General features: G+C 44.6%; 1 protein-coding gene across 5 annotated transcripts in view; it reads right to left on the bottom strand.

Moving 5' to 3' along the window:
* The window catches only part of FARP2 (FERM, ARH/RhoGEF and pleckstrin domain protein 2), a 70819-nt gene that overhangs the window by 45326 nt on the left and 10153 nt on the right, over nt 1–15340 (bottom strand). For all 5 annotated transcript variants that reach the window (XM_062005859.1, XM_062005857.1, XM_062005861.1 and 2 more), the window contains exons 3-4: nt 4394–4498; nt 3009–3051 (exon numbers count right to left, since the gene is read on the bottom strand). In XM_062005859.1, coding sequence (XP_061861843.1) covers nt 3009–3051; nt 4394–4498 — 148 coding nt within the window. The remainder of the gene's footprint in view (nt 1–3008; nt 3052–4393; nt 4499–15340) is intronic.

Raw genomic sequence — 15340 nt, 5'->3', positions numbered from 1 at the left:
AGAGGAAGAGCTGGGAAGGACAAACTGCAACCCCTCTTCTTGCTGTACTCTTCTCCTCCAGGTGCTATGGGCAGGCTATCCACATATTTCATGACCCAACTGGACCTCAAAGCCAGCCCTGCTTATGTCTGACCTGCAGAGCTGCCTTCCAGCCCCATCCACCCTGTGACCTGCTGCTGCTGTTTCAAAGCAAGCTCAGTCGAAGAAAAAATCAAACATGTTTGAGCATGTTGGTAAGCCCAAGCCAGCCTGCTTTTACTTATTTTAAGGACTAGTATCTTTTAAAGCTTGACAAAGTCCAATTTAACCCCATCAGCCACTAAGTACACCAATGTCTTCTGCCTGGAACGCCCCATTTCCACAGGCCAAGCGTTCCTCTGCTCACTCTGCTTTGTTATTTAGCTGTGAGAACTAACTCTCAGACTGTCACAGCTGCCAGAAGAGCAGCTCACAGCCTCCAACCACAGATCTACCCAAGCTTTGGTGAACCAAGAAACCCCTAAAATGCTCATCCTAATCAGTGTAATATGTAGAAATCAAAGTAGGCTGGAAATAACACTGTGTACCAATGCACAAAGGTCTCTTTTAGCAGAGACAAAACCCCACACTACGGATTTTATACTTTTTGAGATGCAAAAGTGAGGATAAGGAAACTTTCTGTCAAATTTCTGGAAATACTCTGAGCCTTTGGAAGAGTTTCACAAGGTTAAGAACTAACCTACAAGTTACTCACACCCATCAACTGGAACACATCACCAATTTTGGCAGTGTTCTGAGCATCACTTTCATTAAATGGTAATAAATTGCTGCATATTTGCTTCTGTAGCACAATACCTTGTTGTTTCTTTAACCTCACCTTTTCTCTATGACTGAGTCCTATTCTAATCAGGATGAGAAACACTGGACCAGTCTTAAGCAAGATGCAGCATTTATTGTAAGAAGCCAAATCTGAGTGAAACCAAGAACAACAACTAAAAGTTGGAAAAATCACCCATATGGTGATCACAAGGCTACATAAAACTGGCAACACCTCAGGAAGGTACCCAAAAGCCAGCTTGGTGGCAGTTCAGTAGTAGAAATGACTGCATTAAATCAATCAAAACTCAAATCTCAGTTCTGTGTGTATCAGGACAGTTCATGGGACAAGACTAATTTCAAGTAAATGTTACTAATTTAGGAGTTTTCTTTTCAGAGAGCATGTCAGGCTCAGAACTGCATGCCTGTGATTACACAGCAACTGCCACCAACATCAAGTAACAGGTTTGAGCTGTGTCACCTTCAAGCCCAGGCTAACCTCCAGCATTTCCCTGCTGCTGGGCCAACAGCTACAAGCGTAACTCAACAATGGCTACATTCTCAAAAAACAAACCACACAAAAAACCCCAAAAATGAACAAAAAGAACCTCAAAGGAACTTCCTAAAGAGAGCCTATAGGAACAGATCACCCATCCATGCCAAGGCAAGGCACTTCTTACCTTGAACCCCAGCAAATCTCATTACACAGAATTTCACTTGTCTGGGGCAGGCTGAAGGGCACAGACTGCCTCAGCACTTAAAATTGATTTCAGAGCTCAAACATGTGCCAGACACCTGGCTGGTATCTCCTACACAGTAAGAGTTTTAATAATTTAAAGAAATCTTTCAGTATTTTCACTGGTGACAGAACCTGTGGGTAGCAGACTAAGCAGCAGAGCAGCCACAAATAAAGCACATCCACATGTGTTTTAGACAATTTTAGAACATATGGACAACCAGTGAACACAAAGGCATCAGCCTATGGCCTCAGGCCAGGTTTTCCCCATTTCAAAGGTACAGAAGAGGATACAGAGGAGCAACCAAACAGCATGGCAGATACTGAACAGTGTAGTACCTTCCAGCCAGGCACACTGGAAAAACAAAGCAAGTCCAACTGCATGGAGTACATAAAAAGATGTCACTCTAGCAATTTGAGGAGGGGACTAGTGAAAGCATTCTATACTCCTAAGGAAGCTGCCTTTTATGGCTGGTTTGGCTCTTCTGCTTAAAAAATAATCCTGTTAAAAACATGAAATTAAAGGTAAAAAGTCCAGCTAGAATCGGTGTTTTCTTCTTTTCCAACGATGAGGTTTAGGCAGAGGAGTAACTAAAAAGTACTTCCCAGTACTAATTTTCAATTCAGATTTTGAAAGGCATAGCAATCCACCACACCCTCCCTATCTCCTGCTTCCACAAAGCCTTTGTGATCAGAAACAGAAAACAAGCCACCAGCTTAACCCCATTCTAAAGGGGAAAGCAAGTCTGATCTAATCTTTTGACACCAGAAGAACTAGCATACTGTATTCTATTATTTTTAGCCTTCAGAGTGCATCTCACATTACTTTTTGGAGTAGCCAGAGGTAGCATCACTACTGCATTAACCTCCAGAAACTTCACAACTGAAGCAAAGAGGATTCTGAAACTGCAGCCACCCACTCAGGTGGGAGCTCCCACCCTCTGCTCTCCTAGTGAAGCTGCCCCTGAGCACATCAAGAGGTGGGATATGAAAATGAGGTGGGAACACCCACCCTGTTGCAATTCCCTCTTTGCCAGCAAACTTTAAGCACAGCTTTTTGCAGAAGGGTGCATCAGCTCTCAGACAGGGTCTCACAACTGCAGATGTCACCTCCTCCCATGAAACAGACACCACCAGGCAGAATATTCCCTCCTTCTTTCCACCTTAAGATGACACAACTGACGAAATCTCACAAACAGCAACTGATGTGTTTGGCTGAAACCTAACACCAGCTGACCCAATCCATCTAGATATGTATCACAGAGAAAGAATCCCACCTTCAGTAAGTTTCCATTCCACCCACCGCATACTACATATTAGAAACATCAGGTTTGCATGCCCAAACAGCAGCCACTATCACTTCTATCATGTAGAGTTTTCAGGGAAGCATAACCAGTAAATCAAGTAGGAATTGTGAAAGCAACTCACACAAAGCAGATGCAAATTAAGGAAAACTTCCTTTTTTACAACTACTTACTCCGTACTTGTTTAATAACAGGCTTCAGTGGTTCCAGCCAGATCTGAAATTAAAGAAAAGGAGCTGACATTCCTATTTGAATACAATATGAAAACATCAAAAGCCCATTCAAATACAGCAGTCACTTACAAGGACACTTTCCTCCTCACTGCAATAGCACAGCGATTCCTTTGCTTCAAAAAAACGCCACTTGCTCATTCAAATTGACGTTTATTATGCATCAGTAGAAAAGCCACTGATGTGTGTTTAAAGCTCAGCTGGACAGGATAGCTAAGTCAGCAAAAGCAGACCACTACTGCTGAGAAGACAGAAATCAGACTAAAACACACGGCCATAGACAGGAGCCAGGCTACAGAAACCCAGAAGCTCTGGAGAACACGACAAGGTTCGACTTTTTTTGCCTTTCTACGCTCTGCCCATCTCTCTTACCCATCTCCTTAAGGATTTTTACTTGACACTAACACCTAAACAAACGTTTCTCTTTCGATAAGCACAGATTTAAAGAAAGACTATTGTGGCTCTTGTAAAACCGATACCCGTAAAACTAAAGCAAAGTATTCTCAGTGGGGGCTTTCCCCACGTCTCCAGGTAAAAAAATCACAACAGGACAATTATGTCTAGCCCTTACTACTTCTCTGAGTAAGAGCTGAAGAACCTTGATAGATGCAGAAACACTCTGAATGTTCTGCAGATGAAACGGAAACCAAATGAGCTTTACTGTACTTCCTCGGCTCAAGAGCAGCATGTATTAGTGCCAGCAGCAGCATTCTCTGTGTTCTCACACATAGTTTCTGCATGTGAGTCATGAAACCAGAAAAAGTAATAGAGAAAAAAACCCATAAGGGAGGCAGTTTTGTATTTAGAAGCCACATTGTCCTCTTTGCAAGGTACAGGATAACAACCAGAAGGTTCTCAGAGTGTCAGCATTCCTCCGTATCACTGATTCAAACGCTTGCATGTCTCTGTGATGCCTGCTGGGGTTTATTTTTCCTTTAGAAGGAGGTTCATAATGACTCTTCAGGGGAATTAACTGAACAGGAGCACTACCAGGGCTACTCATTGTAATACAATTTTCCAAGTGCCCCATAGGCTACGGTGAGCTGATGTTTCCCCTGTAAGAGGGAAGGAGGGTTTTATTTAAGTCCCTGAAAACAGGAACATCAGCAACTGTTTAAATGTGTTACACATGTTTGGAGATTTAACAAGAAGCAGAATCTGATTCCTCCCCTCTGCTTTAGTAGTTGTGCTGGTGAGAGATGCAGATTTACAAGAAGCAAAGATATAACTCAGGAGCAAACTCCAGCGGGCCCTGAATTTTTTGACACAAGCATCTGCATTCATCTGACCTTTTCATTACACCAGACTTGTCAGAAAATTGTACATACCCAGTATGACTGGATGTTCTGGAACTCAATCCCAAAGTAGTCCGACTCCATCAAGTTCAGATGCTTGTAAACTTCTGTCAGTAACGTCTGGCCGTAATATTTTGACTAAAGAAGTAAAAAAAGAAACCCAAAGCCATCAGTGAGATTCATGTGAATAAGTTTACAGCACATGAAAACAAAAAGGGCATCTTTAGAAGCTGCAGACACATCTCTCAAAGCTGTTTGACATTATTCTTGTCACTGTAAGAGGCAAACATCCAGTGTACAGGCACAGCTCCATACAAACAGAAGCAGAGGAACTCAAGCTGGAAGCGGGCGCTGGAGGTCACCTACGTCCAACCTCCTGCTTAATGCAGGGTCAGCTCTGAGACCACACTGCAAACTATCTGCTGCCTCTTCAATAAACCAGCACCATTTGTTTGTGTCTTTGTAGGATGGTGTGGCTCTCCCCCAGCCACAGTGGACTGAAGCTGGGGCTGCCAAAACTCTGCTCACATGCCCAAAACCTCTCTCACACCAACAGGCCACGTGCAACCCGAATGCCAGCAATGCTCGAAAATGTATGCAGATGTATGTAGCTGAGGAAGGCTAGTGCAGGGTGGTTTTCATCCAACCAGAATTTGCCCCTGACCTAGGAAGGCCTGGCCAGCCCAGCAGGAAAGCAAGAGATGGGCATGCAGGGTTTCATGGTGCCAGGCTGACCATTGCCAGGGATCACGCTAACGCAGAGGAGGCTGCTCATGGCAGAGCATGCAAGGCCTCTGCTGACACAACCAGAACTCATCTTCTGTTTCAAAGAAACATCTTTAAAGAGTCCCCACTCTAATGCTTTTCTTACATGTATTCAAGAAAACCCAAGCCAACAGTATTTACTCTGTTAATGAAGAAATAAACAGGAAGGCTAGAGTTCTCTGCCAAAGTAAACAGTGAGAACCCAAACGCTCTCCTCTCACACCATGCCTTCCGCAAAGAAGCCTTCCCTCAAGAAAGCCACTCACTAACCCTTTTCACAGACAAGTTAGATGCAAAGCCACAAAACAAACATCACCAGAGAGCAGCTACAGTAACATGGGAGAAAATGGGAAACTGCCACTGTACAAAACAACTGCGCTTGGGCTGCTTATTAAAACACACAAGCTCGCCCTCAGCACCTATTGCACGACTTCAGCGGCCACCACAAGAAAAAACAGCATTTATGACCCTGCAGATCAGTCCCTGAGATGAATTCAGAGGGCTTTGGCATCCTTTGGTACCTGATGGAGCAACACACAAAAGCTAGCAGAGTGCAGAGGGAGGCAGCATGGTCACAGACATCACGGGGCCATGGAGCTGGTGATGCTGCAGCTGTGGCGACAGGGTCTGGCATCAAGCCATCCAGCAGAACACGCCTCAGGCACTCCTGTTTGTGTGGAAAAGTCAGAGTGCTGGAAGACTCTACAAGTTTCCCATCAAAGCAGGCCCATGGCTCTACAACCGAGTCTTCAGATCCAGGCCTCAGGCACTCCTGTTTGTGTGGAAAAGTCAGAGTGCTGGAAGACTACAAGTTTCCCATTAAGGCAGGAACACGGCTCTATAACTGAGTCTTCAAATCCAGAACAGAGCATCTTTTACAGTTATTAGGTTTTGTAATAAATGAGTAGCAGAATTGGAACAATAAGGTCTGCAAATGAAAAGACCCAACAGAAAGCATGGTCCACTTGAGGGAAAACAAAAGAGGGGTTAAAAGGGTAAAACAGATGGTGAAAGATACAGAAATTGTTTTGTGTTACTGAGATGTGGAAAAATTCAAGAGTAATTGCTTCTTACAGGAAAAAGAGCTCAACTGTTGATATTTTTAGTACTGTGCAATTTAGCTAAATACCTCTGTACCACTTAAAGAATCAAACCAAACTTCACTGGGGAAAACTGATGGCTCTGCAGTCCTGCAAATTTGCAATAGCTCTGGTAATTACACTGCTGTGGATGGAGCTAGAACCAAGGAGGAAAGTACAGCAACAGAAGGAGAGAGAATTATATGAGAATGAACACTCGACTTTTTCTGGACAAATCTCTTGTTAGAACACAGTTCATTTTTTTCAGCCAAAACCTATGCTTGCAGAAGGCTCTGAGAGTATGGGGTTTCCTATTGAATTATGCCAATGAAATAAGGAATGATACAGGCAATGGTAAGCCACATCTTCAGTAAACAGCATGCTTGCTCCCCCTTCTACAGGCAGGTTTCTCAAGTGTGTTGCAGACTGCTTCCCACAGGACACACACTCCTGGAGAAATGCATTTTGAAAACAACATTTGTAACTTCCAAATGAAACACATTTCTTGCTCATGAGGTTCAACAAGCACAAGGGCAGAGTCCAGCAGCTGGGAAGGAACAACCCCCTGCACCAGGACAGGCTGGGGGTGACCTGCTGGAGAGCAGCTCTGCAGAGAGAGACCTGGGAGTGCTGGCTGATAATAAACTGACCATGAGCCAGCAATGTGCCCTCGTGGCCAAGAAGCCAACGGCAGCCTGGGATGCATCAAGAAGAGTGTGGGCAGCAGGTCGAGGGAGGTTCTTCTGCCCCTCTACTCTGCCCTGGTGAGGCCTCATCTGGAGTCCTGTGCCCAGTTCTGGGCTCCTCAGCTCAAGGGAGACAGGGAAGTGCTGCAGAGAGGCCAGTGCAGGGACACCAAGATGATCAGGGGAATGGAGCATCTTTCATAGGAGGAAAGGCTGCAGGAACTGGGGCTGTTTAGTCTGGAGAAGAGGAGACTGAGGGGGGATCTTATTAACATTTATAAATATCTAAAGGGTGGGTGTCAGGAGGTTGGGACATCCCTCTTTTCTGTAGTAGCCAGCAACAGGACAAGGGGTGATGGGATGAAGCTGGAACACAAACAGTTCCACTTAAACATAAGAACAGACTGTTTCAGTGTTTGAGTGAGGGAGCCCTGGCACAGGCTGCCCAGAGGGGCTGTGGAGGCTCCTTCCTTGGAGGGCTTCAAGACCCGCCTGGACACATTCCTGTGCGACCTGATTTAGGTGAGCTTGCTTCTGCAGGGGGTTGGACTGGATGATCTTTAAGGGTCCCTTCCAACCCTACCACTCTATGATTCTATGAAATGCTGTGGGAGAATTCCTCTGAGAGTTTTTTCTCTCCTCAAATTGTTTGTTACATTTACAACCATCCTTTCCAAAAAGCTACTTTAACATTCAGTGGCTGACAAGGTGGAAGTTACATTGTTGGATAGTTCAACATCATAGTTTAATCTGCATAAAAGCAACACAAAGCAAAATCTTTTAGAGCAATTACTTAATTCCTGTCATTTCAACGTCAGGGCAAGGAGCTGCCTGAATGTGCTTCAGAAAGGTCCCATTTTCAACACAAGCTCACAACATGGCATACTTTCCATTCCAAACATCTCAGTTGCCCTTTATACGCTGCCAAGACGACAACTACTGATATTACTGAGTTATCCCACTAAAAGGAGAAGAGAACCCCCCCACAGGAGAAATGCCTTCAGAGTGGGCTCAGCAGCAAGCCACTCCAGGCAGGAAAACGGGAACAAACATTTTAAGCCGAAGTTTCCTGACTGAAGGATGCATCTGTATTTTTCACTCAGTCAGAAGAGTAAATACATTCAGTGTTAGTAATCTTTAGGACGGAGGAGTAAAATGTCAAGAGCTTTTTTTGAAGTCAGGAGAAGAGTTAATTTTGTTTTCTCACCCCAACTGTTACTCCCTATTTTCTCACACATCACCACCTTCGTGGCAGATCCTCCCTCCACCGTACCCTAGCTTAGGAAGACAGGAACACACACCCTTTCAGTGGATCATACTATCAAAACAATTTATTCTCCCATCACTCTCAAACAGGTCTCCCAGAACACCCTCCTTTTCTGCTCCCATGTAGTTTAACTTAAAACCAAAAGGAAACCCACCCCAGTGTTTTCACACTGAGTAGTATTCTTGTGTTCCAAAATGGACACACAAGCTCCAGCTTTCCAAAAATGAAACCCACTTCTGGCAGCACTTAGGTTGGAGGGGGGAAAGAATTAAAAAAAGGAGAGTTTGGAAAAAGGGAAAGTTCCAAAGCAGAGGCATGGAATGGAAACACTGCTGCGGGCAGGGCTGGAGCAGCCGCTGGCCCCTGACTTCAGCAAAAACCAGCTGACATTGGGTTCTGTGTCACACAAAACTGCAGTTGTTAGGAGAGCAAATCCTCCAGTAAACACAGTACCATGAGGAGAAGAAGTTTGCATTTGACATTGTGACTGCCAAGGGGCCAACCTCGAGCACCCCACGAGTGTCCAAGGGCAAGGGCAGGCATGAGGAGGGACTTGATTTAAGTGAACAGCACTTCACCAGCCACAGGGATTGATCTCTGGTTTTTATTTTGGTGCACTTTTGTGGTCTTTCTAATGACAAAGCAAGTTCTCCTCTTTTGGCAAACTAGAGAAATGACAATCAGCAACTACACACAGCTGATACACTGGGCTTGTTATTTCCTTTCTTAACCAGAAATACACAAACATTGCAGTAAGTTTATAGCTCTGTTTATCTACAGCCCTTTGGTGATCCCTTAGATCTCTGCTCAAATGCTGAGTGCTAAATAAAAAACACCTTCAAAAGTCCCTATTAATAACTATCATTAATGCCACATCTAAACAAAAGCTGCATTTATGAATACACAGTGTACATTTAAACCACATTTATTAGAAAGAAGGAAATCAGATGTCAGGGAATGCCATTCATTAACTTGTTGTTGTTACAGCTAAAACACCACCACCTCATGGCTCTCTATCGAGTTTTTAATCCATAGACTGAAAAAGTAAGAAGTAACTGTTTTCTTCAGGACTTTATTAGTTTATTCAGCTTTGGTAGGAACAAGTAACTGAAAGGAGGAACGTTACCCCCGAATGTTCAGATCCCACCACTTTTTAGGTCTCCCATTTGCAGAACCCCAGCTCCTCCAGGCTCATCCTGAGGATGCCAGACCTCCTTTTCCATGGCCTCAGCCTGCACCATCGCTGCTCTGGCAGGGCAGCCCCCAGCATTGGGAAGCCCCACCAACGCCTGTGTCCCCCCTGGAGCAGCAGCCACGCGGCGTTTCCGACTTTGTGCTCACAGGCTGAGCTCTGGGAATGTGCTGCCACCATGAAAAGTAGCTTGGAACTTATTCACAAATTCAGATAGCACACTCATTTTTTAAAATACTGTGTAGGAATACCATGACACACCACATGGAAACCGAGTCAAACACACAATCTGCAAAAGCAAAGCACGTCTCAGACATTTGTGTTATATTGTTTCACTGGATGCTGGGGGTAATTTTTTGTCCCAAGATTCCAGTGGTTGGTTCTGTTGTGGGTTGAGGTTTTTTTTTGAACAGAATCCAGAGCCAGGTTAACGATTCTGCCTCTGGCTTATTGAAATAAGGTTGGCTTTAAAATCCGTGATCATTTAAAGGTTCAAGCGGTGTTAAAGCACTTTGCTGCCAAATGAACCAGTGTTACCTAACAAACACGCTTTTCCAGAGTGGCTAGGCTTGTTGGATACCCCAAAGTAGGAAAACAACACTTTGCTGACGTGGGAAAAGGTCTCCAAGAGGGAGTGAATTCCATGAATGGGATTGGGAAATGAATACATAGTTAGGTAGACAGCACGTAGAGGCAAAAAACAGTCCCGAGTTCCAAAAGTGCTCTTGTGCTGGAATACCTGAAGCACTCAAATCAAAAACACATTGTGAGCAGAGAAAACCAAACCAGCAGCACACATTCAACCAATCTGTGGTCCCCAAGTGCTACATACAAACAGCACACAAAAGAGCTATGGAAAAATGACTGCGGCGTTGAGCAGAAATTCTCAGTCACATTATCTGGAGAGGAACACACAACCACGCGCCCTCCCCACGCCTCTGCTTCGTTCACTCCTGAGACTACCTGGGGAAGGGGTAAGTCACCCAAATTAAAAGTCTGGGCCACACCATTGGAAAGAGTTTTGCAGGAGTTTGTCAATTTGGCACCAGAGTTGCCACTTGCTGATAATTAAATACTCAGATGTCAGCAGTGACGGTACCACGGAAAGCAGCTGCTTTGGGGTGGCTGATCCCACAGAGTGGCAAAGACTGGGGCAGTGGAAATGCCAGAAGATTGCACTAATGGCAACGCTGAGGCTTTTTTTACAACACTTACTATTCCAAATAACCCACAACCAGCCAAAGCTACGCCACGCCGACAGCCTTCCGCAAACCCCGAGCACACGGTTGAAAGGGCCCTGCCAGTCTGCTGCTCTAAACATCTGCTCTGTTTCGAGCCTTTGAACAACTTGGTGGCTGGAATAACCAAGGAGAGATATGAGTGCCTAGTTATAGAAATGGTCTGCTGTCAGAATGGCCACTGTGCCATTACTGGCCATTCTCTAAGCATTTCTCCCGCTTCAAGAGATTAAGGTTCCTAACAGAAAGCCTAGGCAAATAATTTGTTCATGCAAGCTGTGAAACAGTATAATAAAGCTAAAAACTTAGATGTTAGGGGACTGATGATCTCAGTGCCTCCCTTCTGAACATTGCTACAGGACCCCATGCCTTTGTGCAAACCACTGCACCTCCCTACCTTCCACTTCATGCATTTGAGCTGTAGGTACTCTAGAAACTTGCAGGGCATCACTTCATGTGTATAGGTATGTAAATACAACTCTAGGGGTTTGAGTGGTTTTAAACACAGACAATTCTTTGCTTCCCTTTGCTAAAATCACCAGTCTTTCCTCCATTAACTATGCTTTTGCCTCAAAACCATCACGCATGCCCACAACAACCAGATTTGATCTAGGCTTTCCCAGAGAGGTGTTACAACACCCCAGGCTGACACACCAGTCTGAGGAAGCCTGTCTGAAGGAAACAACATAAAATACCAAGGAAACAAGACAGAAATGAGATCCTTTACAGAAATGAAGTATTTTGGCAGCAAAGGCCAAAACTCCCTTTTGCTTTGTCCAAAACTGAAACTCCACCAGCTGTACCCATCACTGTACTTTGAGCAGAGCTTAGATACCATAGCAATGTGTTAATAAATACCTACAGGCCAGATTAGATAAGGCCAAAGCTTTGTTAACCTCACCTTTGCCAGCTCAAGTCTTTCCTATTCCTTCAGCAGGCTGAGTGGTACAGTGATGCTTGTCCTCAGTGACTTCAGCTGAAGAAATGTCAGACAGCTCTAACATGGTCTCTACAAAGCCCGTTCTCCTTTTGTTTTCAAACTGCTATGGGTATTTCACCTATTTTGTGCTCAGGCTCCACCAAGTGCTGTGCCCAAGCCTTTTGCTAGAGGTGGCTGGAGGAGAAGCAGCAGCTCAGGTAACAGAGATGTCAAACCCATCAGCCTGGATCTCCCTGCTGGGAAAGCAGGACTGCCAATGAGCTCCCATCATTTCTGATCACCTGAGGAAGCATCACCCCTCAAGACTGGCCCCCTCCTGAGCACTGAGGAACCACTCATAGTTTAAATACTTAATCTTCTGCTCCTCTGCTGTGAGGCTGGGAAGAGTCAACTTCAAGCCATGTTCTCAGACCTGCTTTCACCATCACAAGAGCGCTCCGAAACACAGAAGCATGTATGTGTCCAAAGCCCAGGCATGGTGCTACAGAGACATCAAAAAGGCATCACAAGTACAAGAGAAAGAGCTTACCAGAGAGCAATATATTCCAATTTAGAAAGCTTGACTTCTGTATTTCTTACTGGTGGGTTTTGACCACACAGCTCAGGTCAGGGCAGCTCAGGACCCCTTTTCCTCTTCTTCTTTTAAACTTAGTTTTATTAGTGAATCTCTTCTCTGTCAGATAGAGGGGTCTTTCCTCCTCCATATCCAACATAAGAGTCGTGAAAGATTTGGTTTTTGAACTAGGTAATGCCACCACAGATCTTTTTAACCACCCAATTTTTATGGTCTCCCTTTTACCAGCAGCCAGTGTTGCCCTTGCTTTCTGTCTCAGGGAGAAACAGATGACACACAGGCATGCTTTTGCAACCCTCTTTATTGAAACACAGATTCACAAGGCTGCACTGCTCTGAAAGCTGCTGGGTACCAAGAGACACCACCCTTGCCAAACACCAAGTCTCTTTTTCTCTGAACTGCCTCAGCACACCGCACTTCCACAGACGTCTTAAGCTGACCGGCGATTGTTTCTTGGGTTGGGTTTTATTTCTCCCTTTCTGCAGAATTATCTATCTGTGCACCCTGGGAATGTCACCCACATCCACAGAATCACCTTTTTCTTTTTGCAATGCAACATTTCTTACAGCTGCTTTGATAGAAGAGCATGAGAGTCATTTCAGCTGATTTTCACCGTCCTCCATCACCAGATTAGGAGAACAGAAACACCTGCATTGTGTTTAAGAAACTAACAATGTTTCCCTCCATTACTGATGATGACACATTATTGCAGTAAGTGAGGAAGAGGAGAGGTAACTGTTTTCTTTAAAAGGTTGTACCTGGGTACTTAGAAGGCATTTAAAAGGAACTAAGTACAAGAATTGGCATCACCACTGCACGTGTGCCAAGACCACTATGTTTACCCACTGATTTACTTTATCGTGTCTCATCCAGGCAGAAAGTTCTCAGTATGCTTATGATAAATTAAGAAGAGCTTAAAAAGAGTTCATCTTCACACCAGTTCAGTGTTAAGCTAAGGAAACATCACCACACTGTTTATCACTCCACTCTTCTGAATCCACCCGCATGTTTTTCACCGCTGCACGTCGTGGGGTGAAGTATGCTCACTACAGCATATCACAGCTTTATTATTAACTCAATCCAATACACTCACATTTCAAGGACTGTGATAACACTTAATCACCAATTTACTAAATGGTTTCTGTGTTTTGCATTACAACATGTGCCTGTAATAGACTTTGTACAGGAACGCTGGGATTGTGTAGCCTTTGCTACACTAAATCTCCATTTTCTTGTCACATAACAGGACACTTCATGTTTAGAGAGCTGTAAAGTGGGAAATTATTGGCAATAAATAAATTTTTTTACAAAACAATTGAAGCTCACATCATCCCTTAAGAAAAAAACCCCAAACAACAAACACCACACACCCCGAACATCTGTCAGTAACGTGGCTGCGGTTTTACCTTTCCCCACCCAACACCACGCTCCTGCATCAAAAAAGCAAAGCCCCTAAACACAAAATAACAGGTCTAAAAAAATATGCAGTAGAATCACAGTACACAAATTGCAGAGCTTCAGTTACTTTCTTTTTAAATCCTGCAGTGACTTCAAATTTTACACAGTGAATTACTAACTTTCTCTTCTGAGGTCAGGCAAAAATAAGCCCAAAGGCAGCTTATTTGCCATATTTAGGAGAGTCAAACCAGAGCAATGACAAACATCTGGCTGTGATTCCTTCTGGAATTTTGACTATTTCTTCCCAGCCAGGGAAGAAAAAACACTGAGCTGACTAACATGGCATCTCAGTTCCTTCAGCATAGCGCTTAATAGGATTCAGAAGCAGCCTGTCCTCCCACTTCCCGCATATTTAAGCTGTTAATACTTTTACAGCACAGAGGGGAAAAAAGCCTTTATGAAAAGAAGGTCTAAGCAGGCAAAGGGAAACCAAGGGACAGGCAGGAGGGCAGCTGATGCCAGAGCCTGGCTCTGCTGGACAGCTGTCCTGTCCTGCTGGAGAAGCCATGGTGCCAAACTGCTTACCCCGGGGCTTGCCACGGCCTGTAGAAAGCATGGCCTCTCTTAAAAACAGTTTCCAGTGCCCACAACATGCTCTCCATTTTTAACAGATGCATATTTCTTACTTCAAACTGCTCATTTTAAGTTTAAGCTTAAAACTACATTTTAAGTTGCACAATTTCTGCTTTGGCCCCAGAGAAGTTCATGGAGTTACTAACGTTACAGCAAGAAGTTATGACGAGCAGCAGTTGGCAGAGTGCACAAGCTGAAAACCCTCTCTCCAAAACTTGGGAAGTCACAAAGTAGGGACAAGCTGTCAGATTACTTCCTCTGCTGCCCCAAAAACCTCCTGTGGTCTCAGCCCAGTCCCTGATTTCAGTCCCCTGGCTGCAGGGAGTCGTGGCCATGGGCTTAAACAACTGGTTGGAATCTACAGGCATCTAAAGAGGGGCTGTTTTTATGACACTTTCAACTATGGATGCCTGCAAACTGCAGCAAAATCAGAATAGCTAAGCACAGTCCTTTTGGCAAAGAAATTGTTCCTCATCTCCATTCTGAACCTCCCCTGGAGCAACTTGAGGCTGTTTCCTCTTGTCCTGTCACTTCTTACTTGGGAGCACAGATTGACCAACCCCCAGCCACAATCTCCTGTCAGGGAGTTGCAGAGAGTGCTCCTGTCTCCCTTCAGCCTTCTCTTCTCCAGGCTGAACACCCCCAGGTCCCTCAGACACTCCTCAGTTTAGTACAGAATAAGTCACTTAAATGTTATATTACTCTAAGAGTAGATGTCACAGGGTACATCAGTAAACTCTCAACCAGACATGAGTGAGAGGGTAATATCTAACAAGAAAATAGAGAGTGAGGGAAAGGGCAGTCTTATTTGACCAGTCTGCCTTTATGAATAGCAGTGGAGTCAAGAGTTTCCTTCCCAGCTGCCCACCATGGGAAGGAGAGAGACACATCTCCCAGCGCTGCAGGGATGAGGAACATGCTCCATCTTTCACATCCGTGGTAAGAAAATGAGCAAAGATACAGCCACCTTCAAGAAACTGAGTCCTGCACAAGGAAACAACAGGTCTGGTAGAAATACAGACAACAGGAAAAATCCTGGCAAAGAACATTTTCCTAATGACCAGCTCTGAGGCACCAGAATGCCTGCACCAGCCTGACCTGCAGAGAACAACTTCAGAGCGTGGAGAGACTGCAGGACAGAACTGAAACTCAGCACAAGGTGATTGGAATCTAAGGCAAATTCAAGCCATCACAAAGCCAATTCATAT

This window comes from Colius striatus, chromosome 12 (assembly GCF_028858725.1).
Source record: "Colius striatus isolate bColStr4 chromosome 12, bColStr4.1.hap1, whole genome shotgun sequence".
Taxonomy (NCBI): domain Eukaryota; kingdom Metazoa; phylum Chordata; class Aves; order Coliiformes; family Coliidae; genus Colius; species Colius striatus.
Note: the sequence above shows the minus strand (reverse complement) of the source record. Positions and strands in the feature narration are given on the sequence as shown.